Raw genomic sequence first — 20,257 nt, 5'->3', positions numbered from 1 at the left:
ATTTGTTCCCACATATTTGTTCATTTTACTTGGTATATTCATTTCCATATTGTTGCTGTATTCATTAAGTGTCTGTAACCTGTCCTATTTGGAGAAAATATGCATTGGAGCTCAGCTTCTTTCCTGTAGATGGCCATTGTAGGCAGATAAAGTATAGTTTTTCTAGTGCAGTTGCGTACAGAATTTACAATTTGTTGTGAGCCACACGTTTGCCCTTACAGGGCTAACACGAGGGCTGGCATCAGCCTGCCTATTCACTTATGGAATAATAAAAAGTGTCTGATTTGTAAATTCAGAACAATCTTCTCGAAGGCATCATGGTGCACTCGAGAAACGAGGTCCAGGCTAGCTAAATGTATTTAGCATATGTGATTATTGCTTTCTTTTTGCTCCTGAATTGTGAGCCGTCATCTCCTGTTTAAGAGAATTAAAGAACCTGTCAAAAAAGAAAATCGACTTAATCCTTATTCACTAGGCACTTGTTTACCTGTGACCTTCATGAATGTTTGTAAATTATCCATGGATGTGTTTCTATTAGAGTTGTTTGCAAAATAAAAACGATATTTAAAAAAGTTCGACAAAGAATATTACGACTTGTGTTTTAAATGAAGGCTACTTTTCGAAAAAGTGTCGTAACTCTGAAATATCATCCTGCGAGATTTTACTGAAGATGGAAGCCCAAAACCTGTTGTATGTTGGGGAGAAGTGATCATGTGACTGGGTACACCGGTTCTCCGCTATTTTTAAATTCAGGCATTTTCATAACCAGTTTGATGGAAAGGAAAAGAAACATCAACAATAGATGGAACCAGGGAAAGTAAGAATATACATTAGTTTTATGAGAGTTTGAAAGTATGCATAGTACTACCGATTGAGGCCCTCTATAATTTAGGGAAACCAAAGTTTCCTTAAGTGCCCATAAAGATCAGAAAACTTACAAAATTCCTTTTAGGCTCCTTACACCGACTGCCAGATGGTGATGCCGCCTCACCACAAGCAAGAGAACAAACATAACAGGCTAGTCTATTAATGTGGCTACGCTCCACAGCGCAGTTTTTTTTTTATGGTGCTGCGTATGGCTGCGATGCCTGTGAGCAACTCATAAAAAGCATAGCGCTCTCATATGCGACACGCCGGGCGTCAGGAGTCTCACCTTGGTGCGTCCTGAACTTAGCTGTGGCGGCAGAGATCGAGAGGCGGCGTTCACCCGGGCTCGGGTTGTGGCCAGATTCCCTGTACGAAAGCAAAGTGCTATTAGTGAAGATCGGACCATCATATTTTGTTTTAAGTAGGGGTGCACGATATCCATTTTTTGAAACGGATACCGATATAGATAACTTCCTGCTCCTCAAAGCCGATACCGATATGATAACCGATAATATATATATAATTTAAAAATGTATATTCGTATGGGTTTTTGAACACGTGTAGGCCAAAAATATCTCGGATGGATTGAGCTTGGACTTGCCTTTGACCTAACCAGAATTTTCATGATGACATGAACATTATTATAATGAAAAAAACAAAGACAAGAACAGTTTTGACTTCAAATAGAGTGCCCATATTTATTTTTTTCAAATAAATAAAATTTGAGTCAATCACCATCAAGTAGTCAATACAGTATTATTGATGATGTGTTCCCCTGAACAATGAGCGCTGAACTAAAACAAATATAAACCCAACAGGTATTGTGCTTTGTCAGCAGATTAAACTTTTGGTGCAAGAGGAGAGGAGACTTTTGTGGTCTTGAATGAAACAACTCAAACGCACACATCCCAATCCACCGACACCGTGCCAAAATTAATATCAATAGGCCCGATAATATATAATGTTATTGGATTTATTGGGATGATGTCTTAATTCCTATTATCGGACCGAAGATTATCGGACCGATAATTATCATGCACCTCTAGTTTTAAGAGATATAAGTATCGGTGGTAGCTGTAATTTTGCTGACGAATGTGTATGAGAGGTTTTTCATTTAGCTCATTGACTGCCATTGTCGTCGCTAGACGTCCAATTAAAGACTTCACCATCAGTTGACAAGACAGCTCCTACAAACATTGTGCCACGCCTTCCCGTTGGGGGGTGAGCCAGGAAGAGCTGAGATGGCTTTCACTGTGAGAAATGCAAACACACGCTGCGTTCAAACGCCGGATTAAGGTGGAAACAGGACGAATGTTTTACTGCATACAAGCAGTCAGGACTGTCTCTAGAGCGATTTGGTCGAGGATTCAAGGTAATTATTATATAAAAGGGCCCCGTGCATGCACTTTCAACTAAAAAAGCTCTTTGTTTTGTGACGGCCGACACGTTGGATTACACAATAGCGTAATTTTAGCTTGAAATGTTTACGTAAAATGAATGATAACTGCCCGTTTTTTTGCTTTTAACCAAGAATCTAGACTGTTCTATGTTCATATCTATAGAAATTCTGGGATGTATGCATTTATTTGCAAAAATTTTCAACGTAAAAAGCTCTTTGTTTTGTGATGGCCACCATGTTGTATCCATACACAGTAACATAACTTCACATTCAAATGATCAGGTAATTTTCGGTAACTGCCCGTTTTTTTGGCAAATAAATTATTAATTTAAACATTTCTGCATCCATACAAAAAAAAAAATCACCTTTTACATGTTTTATTTTATTTAACATTTCAATCTAAAAACATGGGCCAAATAGCCGGTGTTCTGTCAAATTTTTCACCCCATCAGAAATTGCAACTTTGCGGCTCTGAGAATGCGCGTAATGTTAAAAATGGCCGCTAATGCAGCGGTTCCATAGTAAACACTACAAACTTTCTTTTAAAAAAGGAATATTAATTTACGTTTGATCATGGACGGACATGTAGAGGAGTTCTCCTCAGACACATCCCGCCATGTTAGCTGCACACAACAACTGCAGGCCGCTCTCTCTCTCTGTTAACTTATTTGCCGTGTCATTAAGCATTAATTTACGCCATTTTCGTGTTGCACATGTATGTTTATGATGTAACTTGTTTATCTAGCACCTTTGGATAACATTCAGAGCCTAACTGAATGCAAAACAGGGCTTATTCAACGCCACAAAAGTTTTGGGAGCAAAATATTATAAGGGTGAAAAATTTGACAGAACACCGGCAAGAATAGTAACATCGGAATTCAACCTAAATAAATTGTGACTATATATTTTTTAAAAATGCCCAAATTTTGCTTTTGTTGAGTAAAATTAAGATGATTCTGCAAGCTTTCCTCAAGTATTAAGTTTCTGATGTGAAAATTGAGTGATTTATTAGCTGTTGAAAACTTCTGCAGCAAAAAAAAAAAAAAAAAAAGTTATTTTGCACAAAAACCCATAAAATATGTAAAATATTGCTATTGATCCTGAAAATATAAAAGATTATCTCTGCATTTGGTGATTTTGGTGCATCTAGCGTAAAATTTGAGAACTTTTTAGCCATTTTAAGTTTTATTATACTTGTATAAAATATAATCGGGGTTTTATTAGGGAACAACTTTGAATTTTTTTATGTCGCTTCTAATGGAGACCCATATACTGTTTTGGTTTAGAACATATTTGAATTTTAAGCTTTTGAAAATAGGCCTCCTACGGATCGGCCCCGAACCCCGTGTCCCGTCAACTGATAGTAAAGTCTATGGTCCAATCCATTTTGTGACTGGAAGAATTGGCAACAATTATTCACTGCCAGCCTCTCCCAGTCAAAATGGATTGGATGCCTACCGCCGTCAATGGGACTGAAAGATGCACATACACAGACAGATGTTCCGGATTCAATGAATTTGACGTCTATCGTTGTCAATGGCAGACAAAATGTTCAACTTTAGAGTGTTATGGGGGAGGGAAGGGGGGTGGGGTCATAACCAGAGCGTGTTTGGTTTTATTAATTTAATTATTTTATTAATTTGCTGAATTTGTTTTATTCATTATAAATATATAAATAATAAGAGTGTAATGGTATTATTATTTGTCTCGTATCGTCACAGTACGATCATCGCAGTTCAGGGCATGCAGTTTGACAGCGAATACGTTCATGTTTAAAAAAAAAAAAAAAAAATTCCATGTTGGAGTTAGTCCAGCTGTACTTTAGGAGGCGGTAGAGGTAGTGCGCCTCAATCAACAACCTACAGTGCATTACAGGAAAAAGAAGACAACCCAAAACAGACAAAGAAGTTATCATTCATCGCTACTAGGAAAGTTATAGCAAATGTACAGAGTGGGAACTATCCAATGCAGTACAGTGATCCCTCGCTACTTCGCGTCCTCAGTCCATAGCGGGTTTATTTTCAATTAAAAAATAAATAGATAAATACGGTATTTTACAGAGATGTCCCAATCCGATAACGTACAGCCTCTCACTCTCCCTCCTGCTGCTTTGCTTGCTCAGCAGGCAGCTGGAGTTTGCTTGTTAAAGTTTACAATGAGTGACAAGGGTGCTGCTGATCTTGCCAGAGAAGCTTGGTAGCGCTATCTTCAAAGCCGCAGATCTGTCAATCATCGTTTAGCTTGTTAAACACTAGCGGTAGTGTGCTGTGGCAACTCATTGTGTAAGTGACGAGGGCCTGGTCTCAGTCGGGTGAGTGGGTTTGAGTGGACTCATTCAGGCTACGTCTACACTAGGACGGATAATGGCCTTAAACGTGTAATTAGACTATACGGCATGCGTAGTTTGTGCAAATGCAGGCGTACCTTCCAGAAGTGGGGTGGGGGGACTTAAACGCACCTAAAACGTAGTGGGGACGGGTATAAAAATAGTCGGCAAAATACCCTGGAGAAAGTTATCTGTTCCTAGAGTAGACGCAGCCTTAATGAATCATTTAATAAAGTCAAGCATTCTCTGCATTATTCTTGTTTAAAAATAATTCGGTGGGACAGTAACGTGTTTAAAACTGTTTATTAAAAAGGGGACAAAAACATGTCTTATATGTATCACTTCCGCACCTACTTCGCAGATTTTCGATTATCGCGTGGGGGGGGGTTGGTCCCCATTAACCACGAAAAATGGGGAATCCCTGTATTACTAACACTTTTTAAAGTGTATTACTTTATCTCTTCAAATCAGGAAATATACTGTGTGTATATTTTTGCTTTAGCTCTAGGCTGAAGTCAGTGATTGAAACACTGAGTGAGTATTTATTTTTGCACCTAATTCAAGGGATGCTTTTTCAGTTTTGGAACGATTTGCACTTTCCCTTTTATTTTAGCCAATATATAAATGTATCTCATGTGGGAGTGTATGTTCACTGGTAATGGTTTTACAGTTAACTGTGTGTAATCCAATATTTAAAACGGTAGTCTCATTTTTATAATAAAGTTATCAAGCTTGCCAGCTGGCGAGTGCCACCTGACTTTAACTGTCACCTCAGTCGATCCCTACAAAAAATGGTGTGTTGTCTATTTTTGTATATAAACTGCGAAATAAAGAATGTTAGAATAATAAAACACAAATTCACAAGTTTGATGTCTTCTTCTATTTATGTTGTACTTTAATGGGCTGAATTTTATTTTTGGCCAAATAGAACAAACATTTCCGTACTGAGGTACTTAACGAACCATGACTTGTGTGTACCGCACCATAACATCACTAATACATATGTATTAGTGAGACAACCTTGTTGTGATATAGGGCTATACAAATAAAATTGAATTGAAATTGAATTGTGTATACGCCAATCTAAAAAAAAAAAAAAAAAGTCATGCCATTACTAATACCAATACTAATATTTTAAAAAATTTACAGACTTTTATGAATATTTTTTACCCTACTTTATTATTTGTTAGTTATATTTGTCATTTTATTATATTTATTAATTTAGCCATTTTTTTATTACTATTATTGTTGCCTCTTATTTGGGGAACTATGAACACTTATTGTTTTTTTTTTCTTTGTGTTATAATTCTCTCTGATTTCTTGTCACAAAAAGGCGAGAACAGGTAGGAATGCTTTAAAAACGTGTTTTTTTAAAGTGCCTATGAGCGCAAAAAGCATGTTTATTTCATATTTCTCGCGGTATTTTATGCTCCTGAAGGAAATGGACCGCTTGGATGTGTGTGGAAGCGATCGATATATTTATTCCATTTTTTTCAATCCCACCCCATGAAAATGAGTGACTTCAGGCCAGAGTCTGGATTGAGGAAGAAGGTGAATGTGATGCCAGCGGACTAATAATTTTCACAATACAGCCATTACTGTATTATGCAGAAGGACTGCAGATTCAGCTGATTTTGCGGATTAATTCGTTTACTTTTCCACATCACGCCAGCCCAATATGCTGCAGGCTTTTGTTGCTGCACCAAGGAGAGGCGTGTGAGCCTTTTGGGGTTTCAAAAAGGTCCTGTTCACCGCGAAGAATGGGCAAAACAAGTCCGACAGTCTAGAGACCATTGGACGGATGACGAATTGAGTAAGCCACGTGTTTTATATTATGTCAAATACTGGGATCATGGCACACGTTTTAATAAGGAGGTGGATTGCATTTTGTGGGTGACAATGACAGTGACAAAGAGTGGCCGCCTCCCTTTGCCGATGTCTTGTCGTACACCATGGTCGCCAGCCGATGAGCATCCGTGCTAGGGCAGCCACGCGCTCTCGTCTGCGATTCTTGATTGTGTAGAGACTTCCACCCCTCTCGGCCCTATTCGTGTGTCCGCTGAGAGAGCACTATCCTAGGCTTGGGCTCGAACAGCCACGCGCTCCGACGTCAGCCGGTTTGTCCGCTGACAATGCGCCATTTTCAGCGTTCAAAGTTGAGCTGAAACTTGCTCGCCGCCGGGGGCTGGCCGATAGGTTAAGGTTATCACCCCTGCCGCCGTGTGTGACATGAGTCGGGGTAGTTTTGCGTGATTTTTCGTTCGCATAAGGCGAGGAACAGACTTGGAAGAGCCGCTCGGCTCGGGTTAGCATGTAGCATTGCTCTCACACTCTTTTATGTACACTCTTTCCTTGTCTCAGAGTCCCCGCAGGGAAATGACAAGAGCCGACTAACTCCGGTGGCATAAAATACTGTTCGGGAGGTATAAGAAGTCGGCAGTTTTGGCCATTATGCAGTAATTTAGCCCTGTTGTACTGAATAAATGCATTTTTTAAATTTCATATATCATTTAGCACAAGACTGTTATTTGTCATGACCATACAATTTATTTAGCAATTGGGGAAAAATACTTAGATAAAAAGAATATCCTGTAAAAATACTGGAGTTGAGAGATAAAAAGAATGATGACATTTTGCTGCTCATTATCGCATTTTCCTCTTTCTGAATCTTCCACCTCCATTGGGCTGAATTCTGAATCAGTTGAAATTGTTACTCTGCCAACATCATCACCCAGGTGGCAGAGCTAGAGCACTATACTGACAGCAATAGCTAAACAGCAGATTGAAAGACTCATTTCTAGTCATCTGCGCTTTGCCAAATTGTTGTATATAGTCGAATTGTCTCAAAATATGATTTTAATTCACATAATAATGCTATATAAGATTTTTATGGTGTCACAGGCACTTTAAGCAATTTAAATTATGAACTAGTCTACTGGATCTAATCAACATAACGAGCACATTGCCTCGATCGACTATGGACCATTGGGAAATGAACAATCCGGGGGGATGGTTATTATTCTAAAAAAAAAACAAAAAAAAACTTGTAATCATTACGAAATCTGAATGACAAAAATTGATATTTGATATTTTCTGCGCCCTTTATGGTATATTGGGGACGGGTTTCAATAAGCTTCGGCTTCTCCCGTCAGCCCTTTTCTTTTCAGGTTGAATTAATTGTAAACACATATAAATGCTGTATGTTTGTTTGGATTTGTCTTGCCTGAAGGGAAAATAAAAAAATAAAATAAAAAATAAATAAATAAAATAAATTTGTCAAAAGTGTGGCATAAAGGTGTAAAAAACAAACTAGATTTTATACAGTCGTCTCTTTATATTACAAATTTTTATCGGGTGAGTCTTATATGAAACTCCTGTAGTAAATTGAGTTCACTACAATAAAATATAATACAAATAGGGTTACACTTACTGGCGCAATGGAAAACAAAAAGTCCTTTGAATTTACTTAATTTGATCATATATGCGCATTGCTCATGATTAAAACGTGGTAAATTGACACATATTATTTGATTAGTTTTTTAGGAAATGGAGGGGAACTTACGTCAGTTCACCAAATTCTAAACATGTGCAACCCAGGCACATGATCAAATCAAGAACTTTTCCCCCCCTACTTTTTCATAACTTCCCCTTAAACCCAAATTGTAGCAATCCGATTTAATTCACATAGTCAGAGAGGTATTCATTTGAACTTCATTGTAATCATTGTGGTTGTACCGAGGGGTTGTAAAATTTTGAAACTGAATACAGTAAGCAAAATATGTGGGAGACCTCAGGGTATGCAGCATTAGTGATACATCACAACCATAACAAACATGATGTTTGAATTGTGTCTCTATGGAGCAGAATGTTTTTTATTGAATCTCTTCAATACGCATCTGTACCTAATGTTGTGGCCTGCAAGCGTCTATTCACCAATGTGTATTCATACGGCGGCATGCTATTCAAAGAAAACTCCAAAGAAGCTGAATGCAGTTAGGAGAGCAGCTGCGCGCACTAGAGAGGATATTATGAACGCGGCATATGCACGACAGTCTCAACCTTTCAAAGTTTCGGCACAAGATGTCCAAATGTTTTCCCTGGCTATATCTTCACAGGCTAAACTGTGATTAATAGCAGTGAAAGCAGCCTTTGAAGCAGGATTGTGGCATCAAAGTCCTAATCCATGGGTGGCAGGATTTTTATAATGAGTGGGAAGTATCTTAACACATTTCAAAGGGTTTACTCCATGAATAAACAATAGCTGCACAGATGTGCCACACACACCTTTGGAAGGAAAAAAAGTCTACACAGTACACACGCAGGAGGCAGCGTTCCACAAGCATCCATGTATGGTGATGAGGAAAACCTTTGTAAGTTTTGGAACATAAAACCTAAGTGACAGGGCAACAATTGCCCAGGCACACACACGGTGAGCTTCTTTGTATTTGTTATGCATTTCGAGTACAGGTTGAAGCAAACAGAGAGCAATGAAAGACCGGATCAGTGCCAGCTCCTCAATCCAAGGTTGTGTGTGTGACAAATGTCAATCAAAAACAGATTTTGGATATTCAACGCATAAAAAGAGCATATAATCACAAAGCAACAAGGCAATAATACAAGGTAAGCCTGTGCAGTTCAAGATCCTCTGACATTTTACATTTTGGCCAAGTTCTAGTCATTTGTTTTGATAGTGTTCCATAACGTCTACAGTAAAAAAAAAATTTTTTTTTAAAGAATCAAAACTAATCCAACGGACCAAATATAGCAGAATCTTTAAGTGCCTCAAGATTATATAGTTTGGAACGTGATCATTTATGTGGAAAGGGCTTTAAAACACAGCCTTTAAAACAACCACAGAAGGAGCAAAGTGCTGCAGGAAAAAAAAATTAAACACAAGATATAAAACAATTCAAACATAAAACAAGACGATAAAGCACTAACACAGGTGCCAAATTTCAATAAAAATGTTTTTTAGCAGTTACTAAAATGCTAAAATGACACAAGGGAGAGTTGAGTAGGAGAGTGTGCTTTAACATACCAGTTGGGGATTGGGAAAAAAATGAGTGAATACTGTAATTTTCGGACTATAAGCTGCTACTTTTTCCCTCATTTTGAATTCTGCGGCTCATAGTCCAGTGCAGCTTATTTGTTGATTTATTTGGGTTAATAGGTAACACGTTATTTGATAGCGGCGTCATAAGACTCATAATTTTGACATGAAATTATCATGGTGATTACTGAATGCTTATGACAGATGTCATGAAGTGTCAACCGGCAAATTATGTCACTAACTCCATTTATGTCCAGCTCGGATCTTTTACATCCATTCAAAAGTGAGCTAATTTGCTGTATGACATTAAATGACATGTTATAAGCATTCATTAATGTTCATGACAGTGTCATGTCGTAATTATGATTGTCTAATGACAGTCAAATGGCCGCACTGTCAAATAAAGTGTTACCAAATACCATAACTATCAATTAATGAAATAACTGGAACAGTAACTGAAGAATTAATTAGAACAGAATATGAATTTTGATTGCTCTTTACATCTGTAGCGCTGCAATGCATGCTAGGAGGCATGTTGGACAACAACAGTGTTGACAGCAGGTGGCAGCAGATGTTGACTTTCTCCCCTAAGGGAGCAGTGACGGTCAAATAAAGCATCTTGAAGCAATAAAGCTTTGCAGCGAATTGGTTCAAAGCTTCATGGTGGTTCATTTGGTCTTATGACAGTCGTATGATGCTGCTGTCGAAAAAAAAGTTACCAGTCAATACCGTATTGGCCCGAATATAAGACGGTGTTTTTTTGCATTGAAATTAGACTGAAAAAGAGGGGGTTGTCTTATATTCGCGGTCGAGACGTTATACCCATTCACGACACTAGATGGCGTCAGATATCATTGAAGCGATGTTCTGTCATGACAGAGCTCAGCTACTAAGTTTAACCAGTTTGCATTATTTTATTGCAATGTTTTTCCCTATTCAGATTTGTTTCAAGACTACAGTTACAGTTAGACTTCACTTTGATGGTTAATGCAGTTATTTCAATTTTGTTGTTTGATCACAATAGATTGGTTTATTTACATTTCAAAAACCAGAAGCCATTCATTTACGAATGTAAATGCACTTTAGTTTCAATATTTAAATGTTCAGATATTAAGATTTGAATGAAGCAAAATAACATGCTTTTTCTCTCAAATATAGTTATAATCATTTGTTTCGGATGTACTGTAATTATTTTCTGTATAAAAATTAATTTGGTGTTCAAAAAGTCTTTTCTCAAACTTCAATCTTGAAAAAGAGGGGGTCGTCTTATAATCAGGGCCATCTTATATTCGGACCGATTCGGTATATTTCGGTGTAAATATCCCATAATACCGTGAGGACAGCTGCGCCTTATATTGCAAAATTTTTATATTCTTAAAATGAGTTGTGTTGTCCACTGTAGGGAAACCAGAATCAGTTACATGCTCCGTCTAACGTGCTGTCGTTAGTATGCTAGTAGCATCATTTTAAGTAGCACACAACCATTCACCCTCAATATAAAATCTTCAGTGAACTTTAATTGCAAGTTTTTTGAACGTGTGGAAGCCCTGGTACCCACCAAAAACCCATGCAAGTACTGGATGGAAACACTGTAAAAAAATTTTTTTTATTTATTTTTTTTTAAATAGTGACAATTTACAATAAACTACTGGAAGCTGTGGTTGCCAGAAATGTACCGAGAAAAAAAAAAAAAAAAAAAAACATACAGTACAGACCAAAAGCCTCATCCAATGCAACACAAATGAAGGTCTCAACCCCATTGAAAAAGCAATAAATTCCACTAATTAACCCTGAAAAGGCATGCCTGTGAAGTTAAAACCATTTTAGGTGACTCCCTCTTGAAACTCATCAAGATAAAGAGTGTGCAAAAAAGTAATCACAGCAAAGGGTGGCTACTTTGAAGATACTAGAATACTATACATGTTTTCAGTCATTTCACCTCTTTTTGCTAAGTACAGAATTCAACATGCTCATTCATAGTTTTATTACCTTCAGTGAGGTTTTACAATGTAAATAGTCATGAAAATAAAGAAAACGCACGAATAAGAAGGTATGTCCACACTTTTGGCCTGTACTGTACCTCTACATCAGGGGTCGCGTTAACCGAATATTTTCCGTCGTTGACCGATTTTTTAAAACGGTGACGGAAAAAACTGAAGTCCATCCGTCATTTTGACTTGTTGCAATTCACACCCCAGACCACAGGGTGGCGAGTGAGCATATTAATTAGCTATTGTCTCTCTTGATGCATGACGTCGTTGGCCTTACTCTGAAAAATGTCAAGGCAACTGAGTGTCCGAAGTTTCTTCAAAAAGCCCCAAAACGACGATGGTGTTGATAAAAGAGGTGAATAAACAGGGACTGCACAAGCGGGCACGCAATTCAAGTCCATGCGCACCAGGAGGAAGGTGTGAAGCTACGTTCAGGCCACAGCAGGTGAACTGTTAATTTCATTGTTCCATATGCTACATATGGTAGGCTACCTACCTACTGGGGCCACAGTCAGCTGTTTTTGTCACTGCGGAGAAAAAGTTACATATTCATCTGCTTGATGTGTGATGGCACGGTGTGGATTCTCTGTTAAACTTGTTCGGACAGAATATTAATTTAAAATGAATGAAAACTAAATACCATTGAATATGTTGAAGCGGTATGCAATATTAAGAGTCTTGTTAGCTTGAATTGCTGTGTCCAGCCACTTTAGCTCTGCTGCTCTCTGTGAACTCTCTATTCAAGCCGGAACGCGGGCGGCTCTTAAGTGTCTCTGTCACGTGACTGTGTCGTAGCCGCTAACGCGCTCGGCCAAATGGACACACAAGTACGGAAGGTGAATTATGCCAAACAAACGGTCACCACAATGTCATTATCATCATTTTAAAAATTTAAGTGACGGGTAAAAATAGATTATGACCGGATTTTTATGACCCTGTCAGTCAAAATGACAGTAAACGAAAAAGTCTAGCGCAACCTCTGCTCTACATACAAAGTTAATTCGAAATGGTCGTATGTCGAGCAGGATTTTCCCATAAGAATACATTATAATTCCATTAATTCGTTCTACAGCCCGAAAACCTACACTATAACCTTAATAAATATTGCTGATAGCATTACAAATGGCAATTACACATAGCAAAACAAATAAATTATAAATAATAATCGTAATAATAATAATAATAATGCCTGTAATAATGTAACGAATCGGGTTCTAATGTGGCGAATTTGTTTTGCATGCTGTACCTGAATGCACTGCATGGCTGATGTGACAGTGTGATCGTTGCGGTAGAGATTTTACTTTTGTCTTCTAATGTTTTGTTGTTGGTGTCAACTGCGGCTAACAATAGGCGTGTTGTGCTGCGAAAGTTCTGAAATAAATGATTAAAAACCTGACGGAGCTGGCCATTTCTTTGGCCATGTTACTACAATAATAATTGTCACCTTAACTTATCAAGACTAGCGAACAGAAGTTGGAGGAGCAGCGTCGAGATCGTAGACATTTTACGGCCGTATTGTCAAGCCAGTTCATGGACGCGCTCATGCTCATATTTTTCTATCATTTCAATGGGATTTCCTTTTTTCACCCCCTGCACTAACCTTTTTGGAACACAGTTGATTTCTCTCACAAGAAAAGCCAACGTGTGTCCAGCTTGCGGGAAAACAAAGAAACTGCGGCGCTGTCATAAATCGTCGTATTTCAAGCATGCCATCGGATGTACAGAAGAAACAAACGGAGTCAAATTTTACGTCAGATGTCAAAAAGATCGTATGTCGAAGCAATGTCAATGTACCACTGTAAATAGTACTTACAGTGAGGAGCAGAAGTATTTGCACCCCTTGTGATTTTGCAAGTTCACCTACTTAAAAAATAAGCAGAGGTCTGAAATTTCAATCATAGATGCATTTCCACTCTTAGAGACATTATCTTAAAAAAATCCGGAACTCACTTTGTAATAATGTATTTGTAATGTACTGGGGTTCATAAGCATTTGTACCCCTGAGAATCAGTAATAATTATAACACTCAAAGAGTTTGTGGTCTACCTTAAAAAAAAGTACACCTTTACAACGTGAGTAACCATCCACCCACCACCTGTTTTAGCTCATTCTTGTTACCTGTGCACCCTACAGTCAGTCATAATCCAACTGGACATGGACAACACTAGAGAGCTTTCAAAAGACACCAGAGAAAAAAATTGTTGAGTTCCACAAAGCTGGAAAAGGCTATGGGACAATTGGAAAGCAGCTTGGTGAGAATAAATCAACAGTTGCAGCAATTGTTAGAAAATGGACATGCCTAAACATGACTGATAATTTACCTCGGACTGGGGCTCCATGTAAAATCTCACCTCATGGGGCATCACTCATGATGAGGGCTCAGCCTAGAAGTACACGGCAGGAGCTGGTCAATGACCTGAAGAGCGCTAGATGCACAGTTTCAAAAGCTACTGTCAGTAGAACACTATGGCGCAATGGTTTAAAATCATGCATTGCTCAGAAGGTTCCCCTGTTGAAGCCAGTCCATGTGAAGGCCCGTCTGAAGTTAGCCACGGACCATCTGAATGATGCAGAGGGATAATGGGAGAAAGTCATGTGGTCAGATGAGACCAAAGTAGAACTTTTTGGTGCAAATTTTACTCATCGTGGTTGGAGGACAAAGATGAGTACAATCCCAAGAACACCATCCTCACTGTGACGTATGAGGGGGGATACCTCATGCTTTGAGAATGCTTTTCAGCAAAGGGGACAGGACGAGTACTGTATAAAGCAGAGGATGAATGGTGAAATGTATCGTCAGATTATGAGCCACAACCTCCTTCCCTCAGTCAGAGACTTGAGGATGAGTCAAGGCTGGATCAAGGGTCTGGAGTGGCCTAGCCAGTCTCCAGACCTCAATCCAATAGAAAATCTTTGGATGGAGCTGAAAATTCGTGTTTCTCAACGACAGGCCCGAAACTTGACAGATCTAGAGAACATTTGTGCGGAGGAATGGGCCAAAATCCCTGTTTCCATATGTGAAAACCTGGTGAAGAACTACAGAAAGCTTCTGACCGATGTAATTGCAAACAAAACGCTTCTGCAGCACTGATTTTCTCAGGGGTACAAATACTTATAAATTACAAATAAATTATTGAAAAATCATACAGTGTGAATTTTGGATTTTTTTTAATAGATTATTTCTCAATGAGTGGAATATCAGACCTCTACCTACAGTATTTTTTAAGTGGGTGAAGTTGCAAAATCACAAGGGGTGCAAATACTTCTGCTCCTCACTGTATCAGAACCCAGTGATTATATGCAGTGGTTATACATATGGTATATACCGTATTGGCCCGAATATAAGACGGCCCTGCTTATAAGACGGCCCCCTCTTTTTCAAGACTCAAGTTTGAAAAAAGACTTTTTGAACACCAAATTAAGTTTTATACAGAAAATAATTACAGTACATCTGAAACAAATGATTATTACAATATATTTGAGAGAAAAAGCATGTTATTTTGCCTCATTCAAATCTTAATATCTGAACATTATATATGTAAACTTAAGTGCAATCACATTCGTAAATGAATAGATTCTGGTTTTTGAAATGTAAATAAACCAATCTATTGTGATAAAACAACAATATTGCAATAACTGCAGTGAAGTCTAACTGTAACTGTAGTCTTGAAACAAATCTGAATAAGGAAAAACATTGCAATGAAATAATGCAAAATAGTTAAACTAGTAGCTGAGATCTATCATGACAGAACATCGCTTCAATGATATCTGGCGCCATCTAGCGTCGTGAATGGGGAGAGTAGCTGACATCCGTCATAAGTACAATTACAGCTACAGTTTCTGTCCTAAATAACATTGTCTCCTTTCTTGATAATAAACAGTTCTGTGCTGCTCTTTTCATTGATCTTTCAAAGCATTCAATACCGTTGATCATAAAATTCTACTTCATAAACTGCAGGCCATAGGTTTAAATGCTAATGCCCTCAACTGGGCTAAGTCCTACCTTACAGATAGAATACAAACTGTTGCTGCTGACGGTGTTCAATCAATCCACTTACTATTAAAAATGGGGTGCCGCAGAGGTCTGTCCTTGCACCACTCCTTATTCTTCCTAATCAATGTCCACTTTTTTGCTGATGATTGTATTCTACATGCGCCCGGTTCTTACCCAGCTATAGCTCTGACTCATTTACAGACTGCTTTTGATTGTTTACAAATATCGCTTCATAATCACAGATTAGTTTTAAATGCTGAAAACACTAAATACATGGTTTTCTCCACTTCCACCATTACTGACAATTGCCACGTTTACATGGAGCCAAATATTCCAATTACAATCGGAATATTTGTTCAAACCGAATAAATGTGTTCCATATAAACACCTCAATCGGAATGAACAGGCCCAAACCGAATGGAATTTCATTCTGATTCACAGGGGTGGAATATTCCTTTTCCCAAACCGATTAGAAATAAAATTATATCATGTAAACAGGGAAGCGGAATGGTGTCTGGTTGCGTTCTTTCTGCGCATGCTCCGTACTGACGTGGTGACGTCACTTGGTGACGTAAGTAACGTCACTTGCAACATGGCTTCCAAGCACACGCACAGCGCACCCACACAACTTTTTAAATGAACGGCGTATCATTCTGAAGTTTTGTTTCCACTCGAAAAGTTAAAACAGCAGCTGATCTGACGATCGATCTCCATGTTTTGCAACGTGACGCTTTGTTTTGATTAATCTGCGCATGTCAGACGGCAGTTGTCAAACGTCCTTTCGGAATAAAGGCAGTCACATGTAAACGCTGGATCGGAATAGATGAAGTGACATGTAAACAGCTGATGTGAAATTTCCATTCGGAATGATTTGAATCGGTATGAATAAAAGTCAGCATGTAAACGTGGCTATTGACTTACCTGGAATCAAATCCCTAAATGGTACTCCAATTACTCTCACTGATTCATACAAATACTTAGAAATTTGGATTGACAGTAACTTATCATTCAAAACTCATATTCATCATCTAATCCGTAAATTTAAATTTAAACACAGTGCACTATATTTCATCACCAATGACAATAGCCACGTTTACATGGAGCCAAATATTCCAATTGCAATCGGTTTAGATGTTCAAACCGAATAAATGTGTTCCATATAAACACCTCATTCGGAATGAACAGGCCCAAACCGAATGGAATTTCATTCCGTTTCACAGGGGTGGAATATTCCTTTTCCCAAACCGATTAGAAGTAAAATTATATCATGTAAACAGGGAAGCGGAATGGTGTCTGGTTGCATTCTTTCTGCACATGCTCCGTACTGACGTGGTGACGTCACTTGCACGTCATTTGCAACATGGCTTCCAAGCACACGCACAGCGCACCTAATTGGAGTCCGGCGGAAAGTTTATATCCATGAATCCCTCCACCAGCCCACACAACTTTTTAAATGAACAGCGTGTCATTCTGAAGTTTTGTTTCCACTCGAAAAGTTAAAACAGCAGCTGATCTGACGATCGATCTCTGTTTTGCAACGTGACGCTTTGTTTTGATTAATCTGCGCATGTCAGACGGCAGTTGTCAAACGTCCTTTCGGAATAAAGGCAGACACATGTAAACGCTGGATCGGAATAGATGAAGTGACATGTAAACAGCTGATCTGAAATTTCCATTCGGAATTATTTGAATCGGTATGAATAAAAGTCAGCATGTAAACGTGGCTAATTTCTGCACTCATCATTGTACCCTTTATCAAAATGTAGGTTGGTCCTCACTACAGTCAAGAAGAAATATCCACATCATGTTATTCATCTATAAGGCTTTATTGTGCTAACTTCCTAACTACCTCACATCTCTCCTGTCATTCAAATCCAGTAACTACAAAACACGATCATCCAACTACTTAACCCTAAACATCCCACTCTCACGCACTAATGTTGGCTGAACTGGCTTTAGCTACTATGCACCTCTTAAATGGAACGAATTGCAATCTACTCTTAAACTACAGTCAATCATTCATCTTGGTGATTTTAAATCTCTTTTGTCTGATGTTTTACTGATTATTGTAACTGTTTCCGTTATTGTATTTTGTGTTGTTTGATATTTGTGAATGTTTCTCTGTGCTCATGCCTCTCTTGTAAAACAGATATTAATTTCTAATATGATTTTCAGTTTGAATGTTTTTTTTGGGGGGGGGGGGGTTGTTTTTTTGTTTTGTTTGTTTTTTTAACAAAAATGTACCGTAATATTTACAGTTACAGAAACAGTATTGTTTTTCCATTCCTTTTATGGGGTTACGGTTTTATGGATTTCCATTTCTTGAATGGTAAAATTCTACTCTTTAGAAAGAAAAATCACAGCACATGTAAACTCTCAGCTGGGACACAAATGAAAAATGATTGCCACTACCATGCTGCCCATTTAGCACTTCAAAAAAATGTTGAAATCCTAATCAATGAGAGGTCATCCAGTGTTTTAGAACAGATTGAGTGCTGTAAATATTGGTCGAATTAGTCACGTGCTCAGATTGGATTAAACAATCAAAAAAAGAAAGAAGCGGGTAAAGTGTGTCGTCTATATCGGCAACACACAGGGCAGGGAGGGCCCCGCTCCAATTAGCCCAGAGTAAAGCCGCTTGGATTAATTGGAGTGCGTCTTGTGCAAATGAGGCGCACTCTCCCCTCTCCCCATTAGCGCTACTGGGCCAGATCATCTGAGCACATTTGTCACGATGAATTAGAAACTGCGGGTGGAACGGGCTCGCCAAGTGTCACCGCGCTTTCACGCCTCTCACTTCCGTGACACCATCAAGGCGAGATGAAGGGGGCCGCGCAGCCGCCGCACAAACTGGAACAGTGATACCTAAGCCTTGACAAATGGACACTCGCTCGCTTTCTTGCCGTATTCCTCAGCGGGTCACATTAATTCATGCTCGCCGGCGGGTTTCCTATCCCCTCCTGACTAGATGATTAGAGCGCGGGTTAATAGTCGGCATCCTCAAAGATGTCTGCCTCCTGAGACATGAAACCGAGGGAGCACCTGTGATGTCCGGCATGAATGAAGACCTCCTCATTTAGATCCAGACGGGAACTTTTCTAATGAGGTGGATTATTAGAATTCAAACACAGACGAGCCTGAAAAGGGGAAGAATTGTCCTTTGACAGAGGAGAAAGGCCTTTCTTGAAGTATCTAATAATGAAGATAAAAAAGAAGGGAGTGATTATAAAGCTAGGAAGAAAGCTGGTGAGGGGAACTAAAGTTCAGGGCAGGGCAATACAATCATGAATCCCATCCAGCATGCCTGATCAGGCTTACGTTTCTACCCGAGGTTGTGTAGAAAGATGGCATTGGCTTTGTAAATAGCATGACGTCACAGCTTACTAACCAATTTTTTTTTTAAAAAATACGTTTCTCCACACAGTTAGTTTTTCCTGCTCATCTTTTTCATTCCCTGACCAAATTTGCATTCAATGGACAGAGGTTTGTGGAGTATAATCTCAAGGTTTTTGCACCTTGCTAAGCTGTCCCCAAAAAAAGCCATCATGACAAGGAAGATTTCATTCCTAAAATGGCATTTTATTGGATCGTAAGCCTCCGAAACATTATGCCTACACTGATCATTAATATGATAATTAACTATACGGTAATGCTAACGAGAACGCGAATGCCATGCTAATGCTCCAAGCCACTTAGCCAATCATCATCGCATTTGAAATGGCGTCACAACCCACTTCCCTCCTCCCCTCCCACTCTGCTCTCTCCAGGACAGGCAGGCGGATGTGTGACAAAATCAGACAACTCGCGTGTCATTCAACCAAATTGTAGTAACACGCCCCTTCACATCCTCAGTAACGGCATTGCAAAGATGGGTAAAGTAATTAATGAAATTACTCACTACTGAAAACAATAATGCAATTAGAAACACCGTTATAATTTAACGGCATTATTCTCAAACGCCTTTATCAACAACACTGGTTATCTCAACCCTTGGGCTCTCAACCCCTTCTGAATAAGGAGTGCGGTTCTTGTCATGTAACTTGTGTGATTAAAAAACGGCTGGAATTTCTTCAAGACTCCAAGACATAAATGTCACCACAGAACCCAATTATTGTTCCAGAAAACGTGCATTTGAACCAATCAGAGCTAACTATCCATGCTGATCACATGTCACTATGTCAGCCAATTGAACGGATAGTATAGTTTGCTGCGCACATCGACGCGACTTGTCAGACTACACTGACAGAGCTGGGGAAAACTATGTGGAATAAATTTAGAATAAATATCGGTGGAAACGTATGACGCTACACAAACACTTTAACAGGCTTGTTGTTAACAATTGTATACAGTGCCTTGCAAAAGTATTCGGCCCCCTTGAACCTTGCAACCTTTCGCCACATTTCAGGCTTCAAACATAAAGATATAAAATTTTAATTTTTTGTCAAGAATCAACAACAAGTGGGACACAATCGTGAAGTGGAACAAAATTTATTGGATAATTTAAACTTTTTTAACAAATAAAAAAATGAAAAGTGGGGCGTGCAATATTATTCGGCCCCCTTGCGTTAATACTTTGTAGCGCCACCTTTTGCTCCAATTACAGCTGCAAGTCGCTTGGGGTATGTTTCTA

The 20,257-nt window shown here is 38.8% G+C and overlaps 1 protein-coding gene across 2 annotated transcripts in view; it reads right to left on the bottom strand.

Annotated features, from left to right (window-relative positions):
- myo3b (myosin IIIB) overlaps positions 1-20,257 on the bottom strand; it is a 266,663-nt gene that overhangs the window by 157,041 nt on the left and 89,365 nt on the right. For both annotated transcript variants that reach the window (XM_057851974.1, XM_057851973.1), the window contains one exon: positions 1,154-1,233. In XM_057851974.1, coding sequence (XP_057707957.1) covers positions 1,154-1,233 — 80 coding nt within the window. The remainder of the gene's footprint in view (positions 1-1,153; positions 1,234-20,257) is intronic.

The sequence above is a fragment of the Corythoichthys intestinalis genome, chromosome 12, assembly GCF_030265065.1.
Source record: "Corythoichthys intestinalis isolate RoL2023-P3 chromosome 12, ASM3026506v1, whole genome shotgun sequence".
NCBI classification, from domain to species: Eukaryota; Metazoa; Chordata; class Actinopteri; order Syngnathiformes; family Syngnathidae; genus Corythoichthys; species Corythoichthys intestinalis.
This window is presented reverse-complemented; position numbering and strand designations above follow the sequence as displayed.